This window comes from Ailuropoda melanoleuca, chromosome 17 (assembly GCF_002007445.2).
Source record: "Ailuropoda melanoleuca isolate Jingjing chromosome 17, ASM200744v2, whole genome shotgun sequence".
Taxonomy (NCBI): domain Eukaryota; kingdom Metazoa; phylum Chordata; class Mammalia; order Carnivora; family Ursidae; genus Ailuropoda; species Ailuropoda melanoleuca.
In genome coordinates, this window is record NC_048234.1 from 7,232,000 (window position 1) to 7,244,785 (window position 12,786).

General features: G+C 43.9%; 1 protein-coding gene across 3 annotated transcripts in view; it reads left to right on the forward strand.

Annotated features, from left to right (window-relative positions):
* The first annotated feature begins 113 nt into the window (after window positions 1-113).
* Window positions 114-12,786, forward strand: part of MYOCD (myocardin) — a 132,187-nt gene continuing 119,514 nt past the window's right edge. For all 3 annotated transcript variants that reach the window (XM_034646966.1, XM_034646967.1, XM_019808624.2), the window contains exon 1: window positions 114-509. Coding sequence is in view for 1 of the 3 variants with exons in the window: in XM_019808624.2 (XP_019664183.2) it covers window positions 455-509 (55 nt within the window). In the remaining 2 variants the exon portion in view is untranslated. The remainder of the gene's footprint in view (window positions 510-12,786) is intronic.

A 12,786-nucleotide genomic window follows, 5' to 3' on the forward strand; every position in this document is an offset into this window, starting at 1 on the left:
CCGGCCGGGACCCCGCTCCCGCCGCTCCCCCGGCGGCCGCCGGCCCCGCTCGCCGCGCCTGATTGGCCGAGCTGCTGTCAGTAGTAAAAAAGTATCAGATGGCAAACTTGGGCCCTTCATAAAGGCGTGGTGGCGATACTCCGCGATCGCTGGCAGCCTATGACATCAGCCGGGCACGCCTGGGATGCCGCCGCTGCCGGCCCGACTCGGCGCAGGAGGAGGGTCCCGCCGGCTCCGAGTCAGTTAGCCCCGCGCCGCGAGGGGGGAGCCGCCAGCTTTCTGGGGACACCGGTTTCGGCCGCTGGCCGCCGCGGTCCTCCTACCCAGGGGCGCTCCCGGAGAGTTGGATGCATTCTGGGTTGTTAGCTGCGCTCCGCTGGGCTCCCGGGAGCCCGTTCCTGGTGGAAAACAGGGGGCGTCTGGCCAAGGGACCAGCGGCTCGTTGAGACTCAACATGACACTCCTGGGGTCTGAGCATTCTTTGCTGATTAGGAGCAAGTTCAGATCAGGTAGGGCGAAGTCGCTTAGCGTTCCTCGTTAACTTTCCTCTACTACAGCTCGCCACTCTAGACGGCTTCCCAGCCAGTGTTTCCCCGCCGCGGCTCCTTCCACTTTGCTCCCCCCCCCACCCCCAAGCGCATCTTTGAAAGTGAAGACTTCTATTTGACTTTGGGGGTGGGGGTGGGGGCGGGAAACTCGAATGTCTTCCGTTTCCAATGCTTTGAATTGTTGGATGTCATTTTTGTTTGTGAATAGGCCAATTCTTTGATTTGATTTTTTTTTCCTTCTGTATCTGTGAATAGAAATTTTGGAGGGGCGCATCCGAAAGGAAGGACATTGAAAATGAACAAATAAGGGGTTTCAAGTGGGAAAGCTACATAATATCAGTTGTAACTGAGAAGATGAAACCTGTGTATTAATAGACCAGGGTCACTGAAAATGTAGCGAATCCAAACAAATGTATTTCCCAAAAAAGTCCCTTGGGGGAAGTAAAAATAGCGAATTTGGAGCACACCAAGTATTTAGGATGACATCACTGTAGAAAAAAAAAAGTCCAGTGCCACAAATTTTTTTTCCCAAACCATCTGATATTTATAAATGGAGAATTTCCCCCCAAAATTTCTGTTAGTGGCGCGTAGAGAAACTTCTCAGAGAGGACGCCGAGTGAAGGTGAGTGGAAGGGAGAGCCGGGAAGTCCAGCGGCTCGCCATGCAAGGGTTGGTGTAGGCGCCCACGGAAGGTACCAACGCGTGGGTCTCCACGTTGAGACAGGGAGACACTGGGGCCCTGAAGTTCTTTCTCAGCAGTACTGTGTGTGATACCGGCTTTATAAAAGCGGTAACAAACCACTCAATCAATGGCAGAATTCCTACTTAGAAGGTGGATTCCTTTCTGAGAACTCCTGTGTGAACATTCCCCCGTAACAGGTGTTGGTAGGATGCTGGCGTCGTTTACGATGATTCTCCGTAGCTTTTCTAAATGGGACCACTTAGTGTATTCACTTGGGATTCATGTTTCAACAATGGATGTTGGAAAGTAAGGGTCACTGGGAGTTCCTTAGACGCTTCTGGCTTTTAGATGGCTGTGGGGTCCATTGGAGGTTGTCTAGGGCTCTGTACTGTTGAAGGGCGATGACCGTTCGAGAGCTTATGGGGCCGCGAGCCTCAGTGCCCTGACGCTCCGGGGTGAACCTGCCGGGCACTGGGTTCCACAGTGGATTATGTCCTTCCTCTCCTTTCCCCGGGTGAGGTGCGCTGGTTCGTCTGTTAATCCGCCGGAGACCTTGCCGCTGCTTTGTACTGTGGTCAAAACCGCAAGGCAACACTGCCACCTTTCTGAAGAAGAGAGGATGCAGATTTGTTTTTGCAAGGAGCTGAGCTCATTTCAAGACGCACCCTTTGCGCGTTTAGTGTAGGGGGCAGGGGAGGGCTGGTTTGTCTCTAAAAGGATTTGAAGTACTTGATAGTAGAATTGCAAAACAGGGAACTCAGTTCCTTCGGGAAAGTGCAGAGGAGAGGCAAATCCTAATTCCTGTTTTAATGGGCTAGTGCAGTCCTGGTGTGTCCCAGGTAGACCCTCGTAGAGCTTCTGAGAATACCAATTGCCAACTCGCTTTCTTTCTTTTTTTTTTTCTTTCTCTTTCCTTTTCCTTTTTTCTTTCTTTCTCTTTTTCTTTAATCTTTTTTTCGTTCTCTTTTTCTTTCTTTGTCTTTTTCTCTCTTTAATCTTTCTTTTTTCTTTTTTTTTTTAAGCTTGGACAGGTTTTTGTATCACAGGAAACACATGATATTCAGGAAGACATGATATCAACGCAGATATGGGCATGCTTAATCCTCCACCTTTGATCAACAGCCAAACTGGGGTCTGGAAATGGACAAAGTGCTTTGGTCCCTAGAGATACAAGGGGTTGATAATCTCCTGAAAGACACAGCAGAAAAAAACAAGCAGTATGTGAAACTAAGTAAATGTCATGTTGCAGACCCCCATGATTCCTCCTGGATATAATTACATAAAGTCCAGCTGCCGCAGCTCAGACCTTGGGTAGGCAGCATGCTAGGGAGAGGGCCTGCCTCTTCCTAAGAGAACATCGTTTATTTTCTGTTTAACAATGGAGAGGAAAGCCTCTTCTCTGTTTTGATTTCTGCTCCCTGGGCTTTTTTCTTCTTTGCTTTCAGGAGCTGCTCCTAGTGTAAATTCGTAAAACCCTCTCTCACTGCCAGTGTTTGCTTGGCTGGTAGACCCTGGCGTTAAGTGTCTAATTAACATTATTTCAAACAATAAATGCAAATAAATTGTTCTCTGATCACAGCAAGACGTCCCGCATTGTGGGGCTTGTTTATAAGTGAACAGATAACCGGTTTGACTGTGAAATTGACGTGTGTGGGAACAGCGTCCACCCAGCTTTCTGTAAACTGTGTTCGCGTGACCTTGTTCTTAAGGACAAAATGACGCAACAGGAGCAGTAACCTGGGACATTTTACATGGATTCACATATTTAATGATAGAAACTCCTCTTATTTGAGAGGCTGTGGGGTTTCATGGTTGAGTGTGTGAATGTGGAGCCAAACAACCTGAGTGGGTGTTTGGCAGGTGTTCCTACTTCCCAGCTGCACTCCGTTGACCTTAGATAAGGGCCGTAATACTCTGCCGCAATTTGCTTCATCCCAATAGTGGTGATTATGTAGCGGTTGCAAGGATTGAATGTGATAATACAAGCAGAGCGTTTTCAAAATGCCTGGTACGTGGTAAGCCCTGGAAAAATATTGTTAGGGACAGATCGTGATCCTGGGTTGCTCCCTTCCTCTCTCTGAGTCTCGGTTACTTAACCTGTAAATATCAGATTTGGACTAGGTGATCCCACAGACCCTTTCATAACATTTTATTGTTTTATGAAGACGCACAAAGACTGGGAACAAACAAAATTGTGATGGGGCTGTGTAGCTGTTGGACATAAAGGGTAGACAATTTATAGAAAGGTAGGAAGTAGTATTACTTTTAGACTGATCACTTTTTTGCTTTCTAAAAAATTCTCACCGTAATCAGTATCGCTGTCACCAGTTTCCCTCAGTACCAGAATCCTTGTGTCAACAAAACTCAGACTCCGATGTATGGATCTATACACGCACACCACCCACAAAGGATCAAAAGGAGAGAGGTCCATTCATGGATTTCCCTTCAAGAGAACTATATTTCTTTTGCTTTTTGCCTCCTCTTCTGTCTGCAAAGGCAGACTCTGGTATCCACCATGATCTTGCCTCCTACTCCCACAAATATAGGGCTGTCAGATTTAATAAGTAAAAACACAGGCTGCCCAGTTGTATTTGAATTTCAGATAAACAATGGATAATTTTTTGGCATGTTGCCAAAATAGGGACATACTGTTATCTGAAAATCCAAATGGAACAAGCAATCCTGTATTTTCTCTGTCTTCAGCCTGAGGAGCCTTTGACCAACACTCTCTGCCGGCCCCTCCAATATCCCATCAAGCTCTCGAGATTCTGGGTGGCCCAAAGATGCCTCAAAATGCAAAACTCGCATTTTAGGCATGAAAGAGGAGACTCGGAATGAGAAGGGGGTGTACCAGGAACATGAATGCTGGGTCACCTGGGGTAGAAGCCAGCACATGCTTTGAAGAAGAACATGGGAGCTGCTCTTTGGGCTCTCGGGGGAGGAGGAGGGGGGAGCTCAGCGGGCAGGCTGACTGGTGCTCAGGTGCAGGGACCCCTGGACCTGGGGCCTCAGCCAAAAGAAGCCAAAACACACGCAGAGAAGGCACTGGAGAGGCAGTGGCTGACTCTGGTTGAATCTGCAATTGCTTCCAGCCCAAAGATTTGATATTTTTTTCCCAAGTGAATGGCCTTGAGTATTTTTGTCACATTTGAAAACGAGAAGCTTCCTAAAACCATTAACCGTGCCATTTTCGGACTGTTGTGTTCTCAGGGATCTGGACATACAGCAGGTGTTCAATACATATTTCTTGAGTGGATAAGTGAATCACACCTGTCGTCTTCATAATTAACACGATATTCCAAGATAATTGTTCACGTGTGCTTGCATTGCTTCGGTATTTCATTGAAGACCCCTTTTTCGTGGGAAGCCTCCTTGAGCGCCAGTGTCTTAACCATTCCTCCATTCCACCTCATTATTGAAATGACCGGGAGATTATTTTTAAAATTTGGGGAAAACTTGCTCTATCGAGATCTTTCAGGAATTTCTCCTGGATGCAAGCAGAATAGAAGGAAGCGAAGGGCTCATTTTCACTCTGGGTGTGTCTGTACAAGCTGTTCCTAGCTGCACTAATTTCTTTCTTTGCCACTCATTCCTTTCTCAGCAGCAGTGCTGTCCGCCTCCTCTAGCAAATTGCCACAAAGTCAGTGGCTTGAAACAGCGCAAATTTATTATTTTCTAGTTACGGAGGTCAGGAGTCTGAGAAGGGTCTCACTGGACTAAAATGCAGGTGTTAGCAGGGCTGTGTTCCTTTTGGAGACTTTCAAATGAGTCTGTTTCCTTGTCTTTTAGATTCTAGAGGTGCCTACATCCCTTGGTTCATGGTCCCTTCTGTCTTCCACAGGGCAACAGTGTAGCAATTTCAAATCCCTGTCTCTCTTGGGCATGTAAGAATCTTGTGATTTCCTTGGGCTCATTCAGGCTAATCCCCCTATGTTAAGGTCAGCTGGTTAGGAACCCAACACAGGACGCAGGAGATACCACGGCTGCAGAAGGAAAGAGGAAGAGGAGAGTTGGGGGTGGGAAAGGGTGAGCTCTCTGGTTCTCTTATTCAAAAGGGCAAGAATCCCTTTCGGGGGGGGGGGCACCCTCATGACTTCATCTAAACTTAATATTTCCCAAAGGAAATACATCCCACTGGGGTTTAGGGATTCAACATACAGATTTGGAGAGGGAGGGGCGAGACACAATTCAGTCCATAGGACTATGTGAAGTAACCTATTCATAGGTCCCAGGGATTAGGACGTAGATATTTTTTGGGGGGGCACATTACTCCACCTATGACCCCACCTTCTAATATGGCATTTCCTACCTTCCTTACCTCCACCATCCCTCTGTCCTGCAGACTTTGTTCTGCAGAACTTTTCCCTTAATATGGATTATGTGGCCACAGTCCCAGTGTTTTCCCCATGGTGGTCCACAAAGACTGATTCCCCAGGACCTTAACATCAGTGAGGCAGGACATTTTTAACAAAAGGGAGGCAGAGTATGCTGAAAAATACACTGGATCTTTAACTGCAGGATTTCTGGAAGACCTTACTAGTTCCGATGTATATTGTGAACACTTTAAGATTTTTAGAATTTATTTTTAATAGCGAGAGAGAGCACTAGCAGGGGAAGGGGTAGAGGGAGACGCAGACTCCCCACCAACCAGACAGCCCAATGAGGGACTTGATCCCAGGACGCTGAAATCATAGGATCATGACCTGAGCCGAAGGCAGGTGCTTAACTCACAGAGCCACCCAGGTGCCCCTATATTGTGAACTTTTAAAAAGAGGTGATTCCCAAACTTGTTTCACCTTTATTCACACAGCATCCCACGGGGCAGGCTTAGCTGGATAAACACGTTGTGGAAAATTCTGCTCTGAACAGAGAGGAGCTCACAGTTTGCAACAGTGAATTCTTTGATGGGGTGAATCTCTTAGGTAGGTTATTGGCAGGCCTTTCCCCCCCCTCCTCCCCACCCAGGTAAGCACTCTGATGATTTTCCTTCCTGGCTGCTTACTTAGATGCCAACTCACCCTTTCACTCCTTGGATCTCTGTTACTAATTAGTATCAGGCATCATTGCCCCCCCCAACACCCCAGGGATAATCTTTGTAGGATTGTAATCCTGTCCTCAAGAAGGTCGCAGGCGACCTGGAAAATGCTGTGTGTGCATTACATATTTATTCATTCATTCCTTCGACAGCTATGTCTTCCGTGTTTCCCTTGCAGTGGATGTTACGAGAAGCTGGGGGCTGGGTATACACTTGGGGAGCAGGAAAGGAACCTTCCCCATCCTCACATGGAGTCTTAGAGTCGACCTTCCATTGCTCTGTGCATGGTTCCAGCAGACTGTGCCTTCAGAAATGCACATGAGAACGCAATGAGCAGGACCTTAAAAGATGAGTGCATTTTCATTCCTAAGTGGGAATTTAAAATCTTTTTTAAAAGCCAAAGGAGCGTTTGGGGTCTGGCTCAGGCCACCTGCTTGAGACCATAGCTGTTCCCTCCCATCCCAGCTGCGTGAGATGTACTCCCATACTGGGCGGCTGTCCCTCACCATCTTCATCACTGGGACAAGAGCCCCGACCACCCACCTATCTTCTTTTTATCCATAGCTCTTACGTTAATCAGGTCTATTAAACATTTGATTGGTTACTTGTTTGTTATTTGTCTGCTGTAGAGGCTAGGATTTTCGTTAGTTTGTTTTCACTGCTTTCCTCCCCGGCATGTAGAACCGTGATTGGCATAAAGAGGGCATCATTAAATATGTATTGCAGATACATTTTATTCTTCCCCCGAAGACTACCCAAAAGCAAGAAAAGTAAACCATCTGGGTTTTTCAAAGATTTTATTTGAGAGCAAGAGAGAGCTCAAGTAGGGGGGTAAGGGGCAGAGGGAGGGAGAGAAGCAGACACCCTACTGAGCAGGGAGCCCAATGCAGTGCTCGATCCCAGGACCCCAGGATCATGACCTGAGCCTAAGGCAGATGCTTAACCCACTGAGCCACCCAGGTACCCCAGCAATCTATGTTTTTTTAATATATTTTTAGGCATAGGTGCTGTGTATTAAAACTAGAACAGCAAGGGGAGGAGAGAGTATAAATGCAAAATTCAGAAAAGGAGTTCCTCTGGAGAAGGGAGGCTAGGTGAGGAGGTAGGGTATAGACCAAGCTTAGGAAACAGTTGCTGGTGGAGTTCTTAGGTTAGGCAGTGGGTGCCTGCATATTTATTATTAAGCAAATTAATTAAACAGTGTTCATTCAGGGCTCGATGATCCTATGTGGCAATTAACATGAATCAAGGATTATAATTAGTCCAATTTAGTGTGCCTGGAGTCCTTTAAAAAAATTAAGTTTTTCGAGACCAGGAGGAGTAGCATTCATCTGTTCTCTGCTATAGCATGTGGCAGGCACAGTCAGGAAGACTTGGTCAAGTTGGATTGAACCAGATTGGAAGGATTCTAATCTAGTTGAATTAAATTGGAGAGAAACAGAAGCACATGGCCAAACTAGGAGCGCTTAGCCCCGGGGTCTGACTTTTATATACTGTAGGGAAGCCAAATGTGAATAGAAGATGCTGGCGCATCAGGTGGTCTCTCATCGCCTCTATTTCCCTGTTAATAGCAAGAACTCAGTGGCCATCTAACAGATGGTTACCAGCTAGCTTGCATTTCTGCCCAGATCCGGAAGGAGGAACCAGCAGGTGCATTTCACAGGTGTCTGCGTTCCCAGATCCACTCATGCTCTCCCCTGGGCAGGGCCGTTGAGGGCGAGCCCATCACATTCCTTCCAATTCCATGACGTTGGGATAGGAGTCAACCCTGCTCACCGGGCCTTTGTTTCCCTACTGATAAAATGATTCATGCCATTTGTGAGGGAAAGAGCTTTGCAGAATTATTGATGGTTTCTTGTACAGAAAGAAGTCCCTGTCCCCCTATGGGAAGGGATAACGTGACCTGGTGACATGTGAATTGCACAAGAGACAAACGTGGGGGAGTTAAAAGCTTTTGATGGACATAAATAGGATTAAAAAAAAAAAGCCAACAACTATTAGCCAAGTAATTGTTTTACAGCCTTCCTGTTTCAGTGCTTAGATGTTCAACTTTATAAGAGGTAGCATTTCTTTGTTTTTAATGAGTAATTTGCACTAACTTCTCTGCTGATGTCGTCCAGAATAACTAGTAAGTCAAACTTCACTTAACCAGTCTCAGATCTTATTCCCAGGCAAACTACGAGCATCTCCAAATGCTGTGCATCATTTATTCCCAGAAATTTAGAATAAATAAGGCTATACCTGGCTTTATTTATTATTTATTTATTATTTAGCTGGGCACAGCAGAGTGCCCTCGAGAGCCACTGAAAGGAGAGTAATTTCTTTCTTTTCTCCTGTTGGTTGACGGAAGATAAATTTTTCCATTTCCCCATAGACGCAATTGGAGTATGTACTTCCATTATCATTTCGATCACTCCCGTTGAGGTTTGCTGTATCCAGCCACCTTAAAATTAGCCACCTTAGATTTAAAGAAGCAGTAGGATACTAGCCGCAGAAATACTGACTTCGCTACCGTTTAAAGTGTATGTGATGGCTTCGCTCGTGCCTGGTGACTCAGCCATCACTCCGTCCGAGTAGCAATAAAAAGTGGATCCACAACCTCGCAGATAGGATGTCTGGCCTAGCACCCCTTGCTGGCACCCCAATTTGATTCGCCACCTAACTAAGTCTTCCATCCTCAATCTGAATCTCTTTCTTCTCCGCCCCTTAAGCCCCTTCTAAGCCCCTTCTTGGCCCCTTATGTAAAAAAGTCATCAGTTCTTCCCTAGGAAACAAAGTCAGGGAGCCCCAGGGAATATCCTCCTTTCATAGATCAGGAGAAATGACTGGAATGTCGCCCAGAGCTTTCTGCCTTTCCTATTTCCGGAAACACTCTTCCTTCCGGAAGTCATTGGACTTTGTTCTCCTCAGGACAGGTAGGGCTGGTTTCTCTGTCTGAGTTCAAGTTCCATGTGGAACTTTCTTGGTACTCAAGCTCCTGACAGGGCAAGAAGGCTCTAAAACAGGCCAAATCCAGAAAATGCTATTCAACATTAATTGAACAATAATCTCCTCGAGACTTTAAAATTTAGTTTTTACTGTTTTGTGTTTCCTTCCTGTCCTTGTCCAGATGCGTAAAGATTTTTATAAAGTTACAGTCAGAGTACATACAGAAGTTTATACTCAGCGTTTTTATAGGGGGGCATGATATCATAAGCTGTTTTCCGAGCTGCTACGTAGTAACACGTTCTTGTTTTGAAGACTTTATCAAAGTCCGTCAAGTGAGTATATTGTCACTTGTTAAACCTTTTCCACTCGGGTTGGAAAATGAAACCAGTTTTAATTTTCACATTATAAATAACATTACTATGAAAATCTTAATGCTCATAGCCTTTTTAATTCCCCAGGATTGTTTTATAGGATACCCATTGTTTAGAGTAAATCTCCAAGTGAGGGACCACTGGTTATAAATCTTTTTGGTAGCTAATATTTCTGGAGCGCCTACAATGTACCAAGCTTAACTCGAGTCCAATTTCCATATGGGAGTGAATGCTTGCCCCTGTAATTGGACTAGCTCCGAGTTGTGTTGGGTACTTATTCAGTGGTGACTGGTGTTCAGTAAGCTTTTCACGCCTTTTCGGTCAAGAATAAAAAGGAAAAGGGGGCACAGTCACCTGATACCTTTGGAAGCTGCTTTTTGTGATCTGCTCTTTGGGAACGACCTGTTTACCAGATAGGACTGACCCCTCATCACAGGGGGAGCGAAGAGGACTAGGAGTTAATGAGAACCTGTTATCTGTAGCACTATTATGATCTCACTTAATTCTTACAGAATGCTACGGGACACCTGTGGTTATCCCCATTTTATAGATGAAGAAGCTTAGGGTCAAAGCAACTTGGTCAGAGTAACATAACTAATAACTGATGGAGGCCACATCTGACCCATTGGTTCTGCTGTGTCAGGATGGCCGTTGCTGTTACAGCCTAAAAGCTCCCTCCTCCTACCCCCCAACCCCACCCTCCACCCTTCCCCTGCTCCAACATACATGCCCACTTGGCCAAGTGGATTTAATATACTTCCTTCTGGACAAAAACTCCAGGTATATACCCAATTACCATTCTTATCCTTGATTTCCTAAGTAGTGATTTATCAAGAGACTTGTTTCTAGTATGAGTTAATCTACAAATTATACATGCCATCCTCCCGGAATTTTAGGATTTTAAATGAAAGCTGACTATTTAAATCTCAGTTTAAGAACAAAAATTCCAGAAATTGTTGAAAACCGACAACAAGAATAGGCTTGCCCCAAGACACTGAACATAGCTATAAAAGAAATCTCTGGTACCAGAGTGTGGAGTGGTGGTCGCCAGGGGCTGGAGGGTGGGAGAAATAGGGAGGCTGGTAACTTTCAGTTATAAGATGAATAAGGTCTATGGATTTAATGTGTAACGTGGTGACTGTAGTTGATAATACTGTGTGTATAATTGAAATTTGCGAAGAGCCCAGAACTTAAGTGTTCTCGCCAAAGAAACAAACAAGCAAAGATAAATATCTGAGATGAGAGCCCTGTTAATTAACTCCGTGGTGGGTATCCTTCCATGACGTGTATACACAGCAAACCATCATGTCACGCACTGTTCTCTTACAATTTTGTCTATTATACCACAATAAAGCCGGAAAAAAAAAGATACACCTAGGTAGTAATTAGAAGTAAAACATATCATCCGTGGATCAGAATTGAGTGTGTGTGTGTGTGTGTGTGTACACGTACTCACACACATTTATGTATATATGAATTTAATCTCTAGTTATTAAACTAATAATGGTGGCTATTCAAATTAGCCATAAGATACGTGATGAAAAGTGTGTTGGGAAAATTGACGTCCTTTTGGCAGTGAATGAATTCAGCTATTTTATGAGTCTTTAAAAATATCCATATGGATTAAAGAGCTAAGGAAATCTATAAAATATTAGAAAACAGAATCGTTTTATACTCTGGAGTAAGACAGGCCTTTCCAAGCATGTTACGGAAGCCAGAGGAGAAATAAAAATTGACGTATTTGGCCTCTTAAAAAGTTTAAAATGCTACATGGGGAAAAAAAAATTAAAAGAAATTTAAAAATCAAACAGTAGATTGAAAGAAAACACTTGAAATGTGTATTCAGACAAAGTTATTAAAAGGACTTGTATAAACAATAGGATTAAAAGTCCATGACCTAAGCAGCAGGATAATTCGAAGGAGAAAAACCGTCAATAAGCACATGAAATATATTCAACTCACTCAAATTCAAGAACAGGCAGATTGAAAGCATTTTTTTCCAAACATCAGGTTTGCAAAAATGTCAAATATTGATAACATCAAGTATTTTCCAAGCGTGGAGAAAACAGACACCTAATCCCCTTAGCGCATCTGAAAGCCTCAAGGGATAGAGTTTGACAATTTCTATTGAATTTTAAATGAGCTTGCTATCAACCGAGATACACTAAGGCATCTAATTGAAAGAAACACTTGTAGGTACAGGGGTTTTCAGGGCATTATAGTTTATAATGCCAAAAAGGATGGAAACAGCATAAACCTCCATCAGTGGGGGCGTGGTTAATTGTGCAACACTCATGAAATACGATAAAATGCAATGCAAAGCAGAAAAGAGAAGATAAAATTCTGTATGAACTGACATGGAAAGATGTCCAGGACGTACACTTAGTTTTTTGTTGTTGTTGTTGTTTTTAAGCACACTATGAAACAATCAGGCAGCATATTTGCATTTTTATTTTAAAAAATAGGTATACATACACAGAAAAAAATCTTCCAGAATATAAGTCAAACTGTTCACAGTGATACCCAGGGGTGGGAGGAGGGCAGATCTTATCTATCTATATACACACACCATTTGAATCTTTTAAAACAAGAATATATTGGTATCTATGAAATTAACTTTTTTATTTTATGTTTTTAAAGATTTTATTTATTTCAGAGAGAGCAGGACAGCGAGTGAGCGGGGTGGGGGGGAGCAGAGGGATAGGGAGAAAGCAGGCTCCCCACTGAGCAGGGAGCCCAACTCGGGCTTGATCCCAGGACACTGAGATCATGATCTGAGCCAAAGGCAGATGCTTAACCAACTGAGCCACCCAGGTGCCCCTGAGAAATTTTTAAATATGCCAGTGTTTAAAGAGAAATTGACAACATCATCATAGTAGTAGGGAAAAAAACACACTTCTGTAAACTTTATCAAATAGACAAAAATTCAAATCGGGATTTCTAGGATATGAACACTAAAGTTAAACTAACTATGTACTTTAAACCTCTGACATGACCTAGACTACTAGACTACCAGAAGACAATTTTAAATTTAGTGCCTACCCCCAGCACAACACACAGTGAAACGTCAATAAATTTAAAATACCAAACTCATTTCTTAACCATAGACAGTTTTGAAAGAAAATACTTTGAAAAGTTGAAATATTTTATTTATTTATTTATTTATTTATTTATTTATTTATTTATTTTTAAAGATTTTATTTATTCGACAGAGATAGAGAC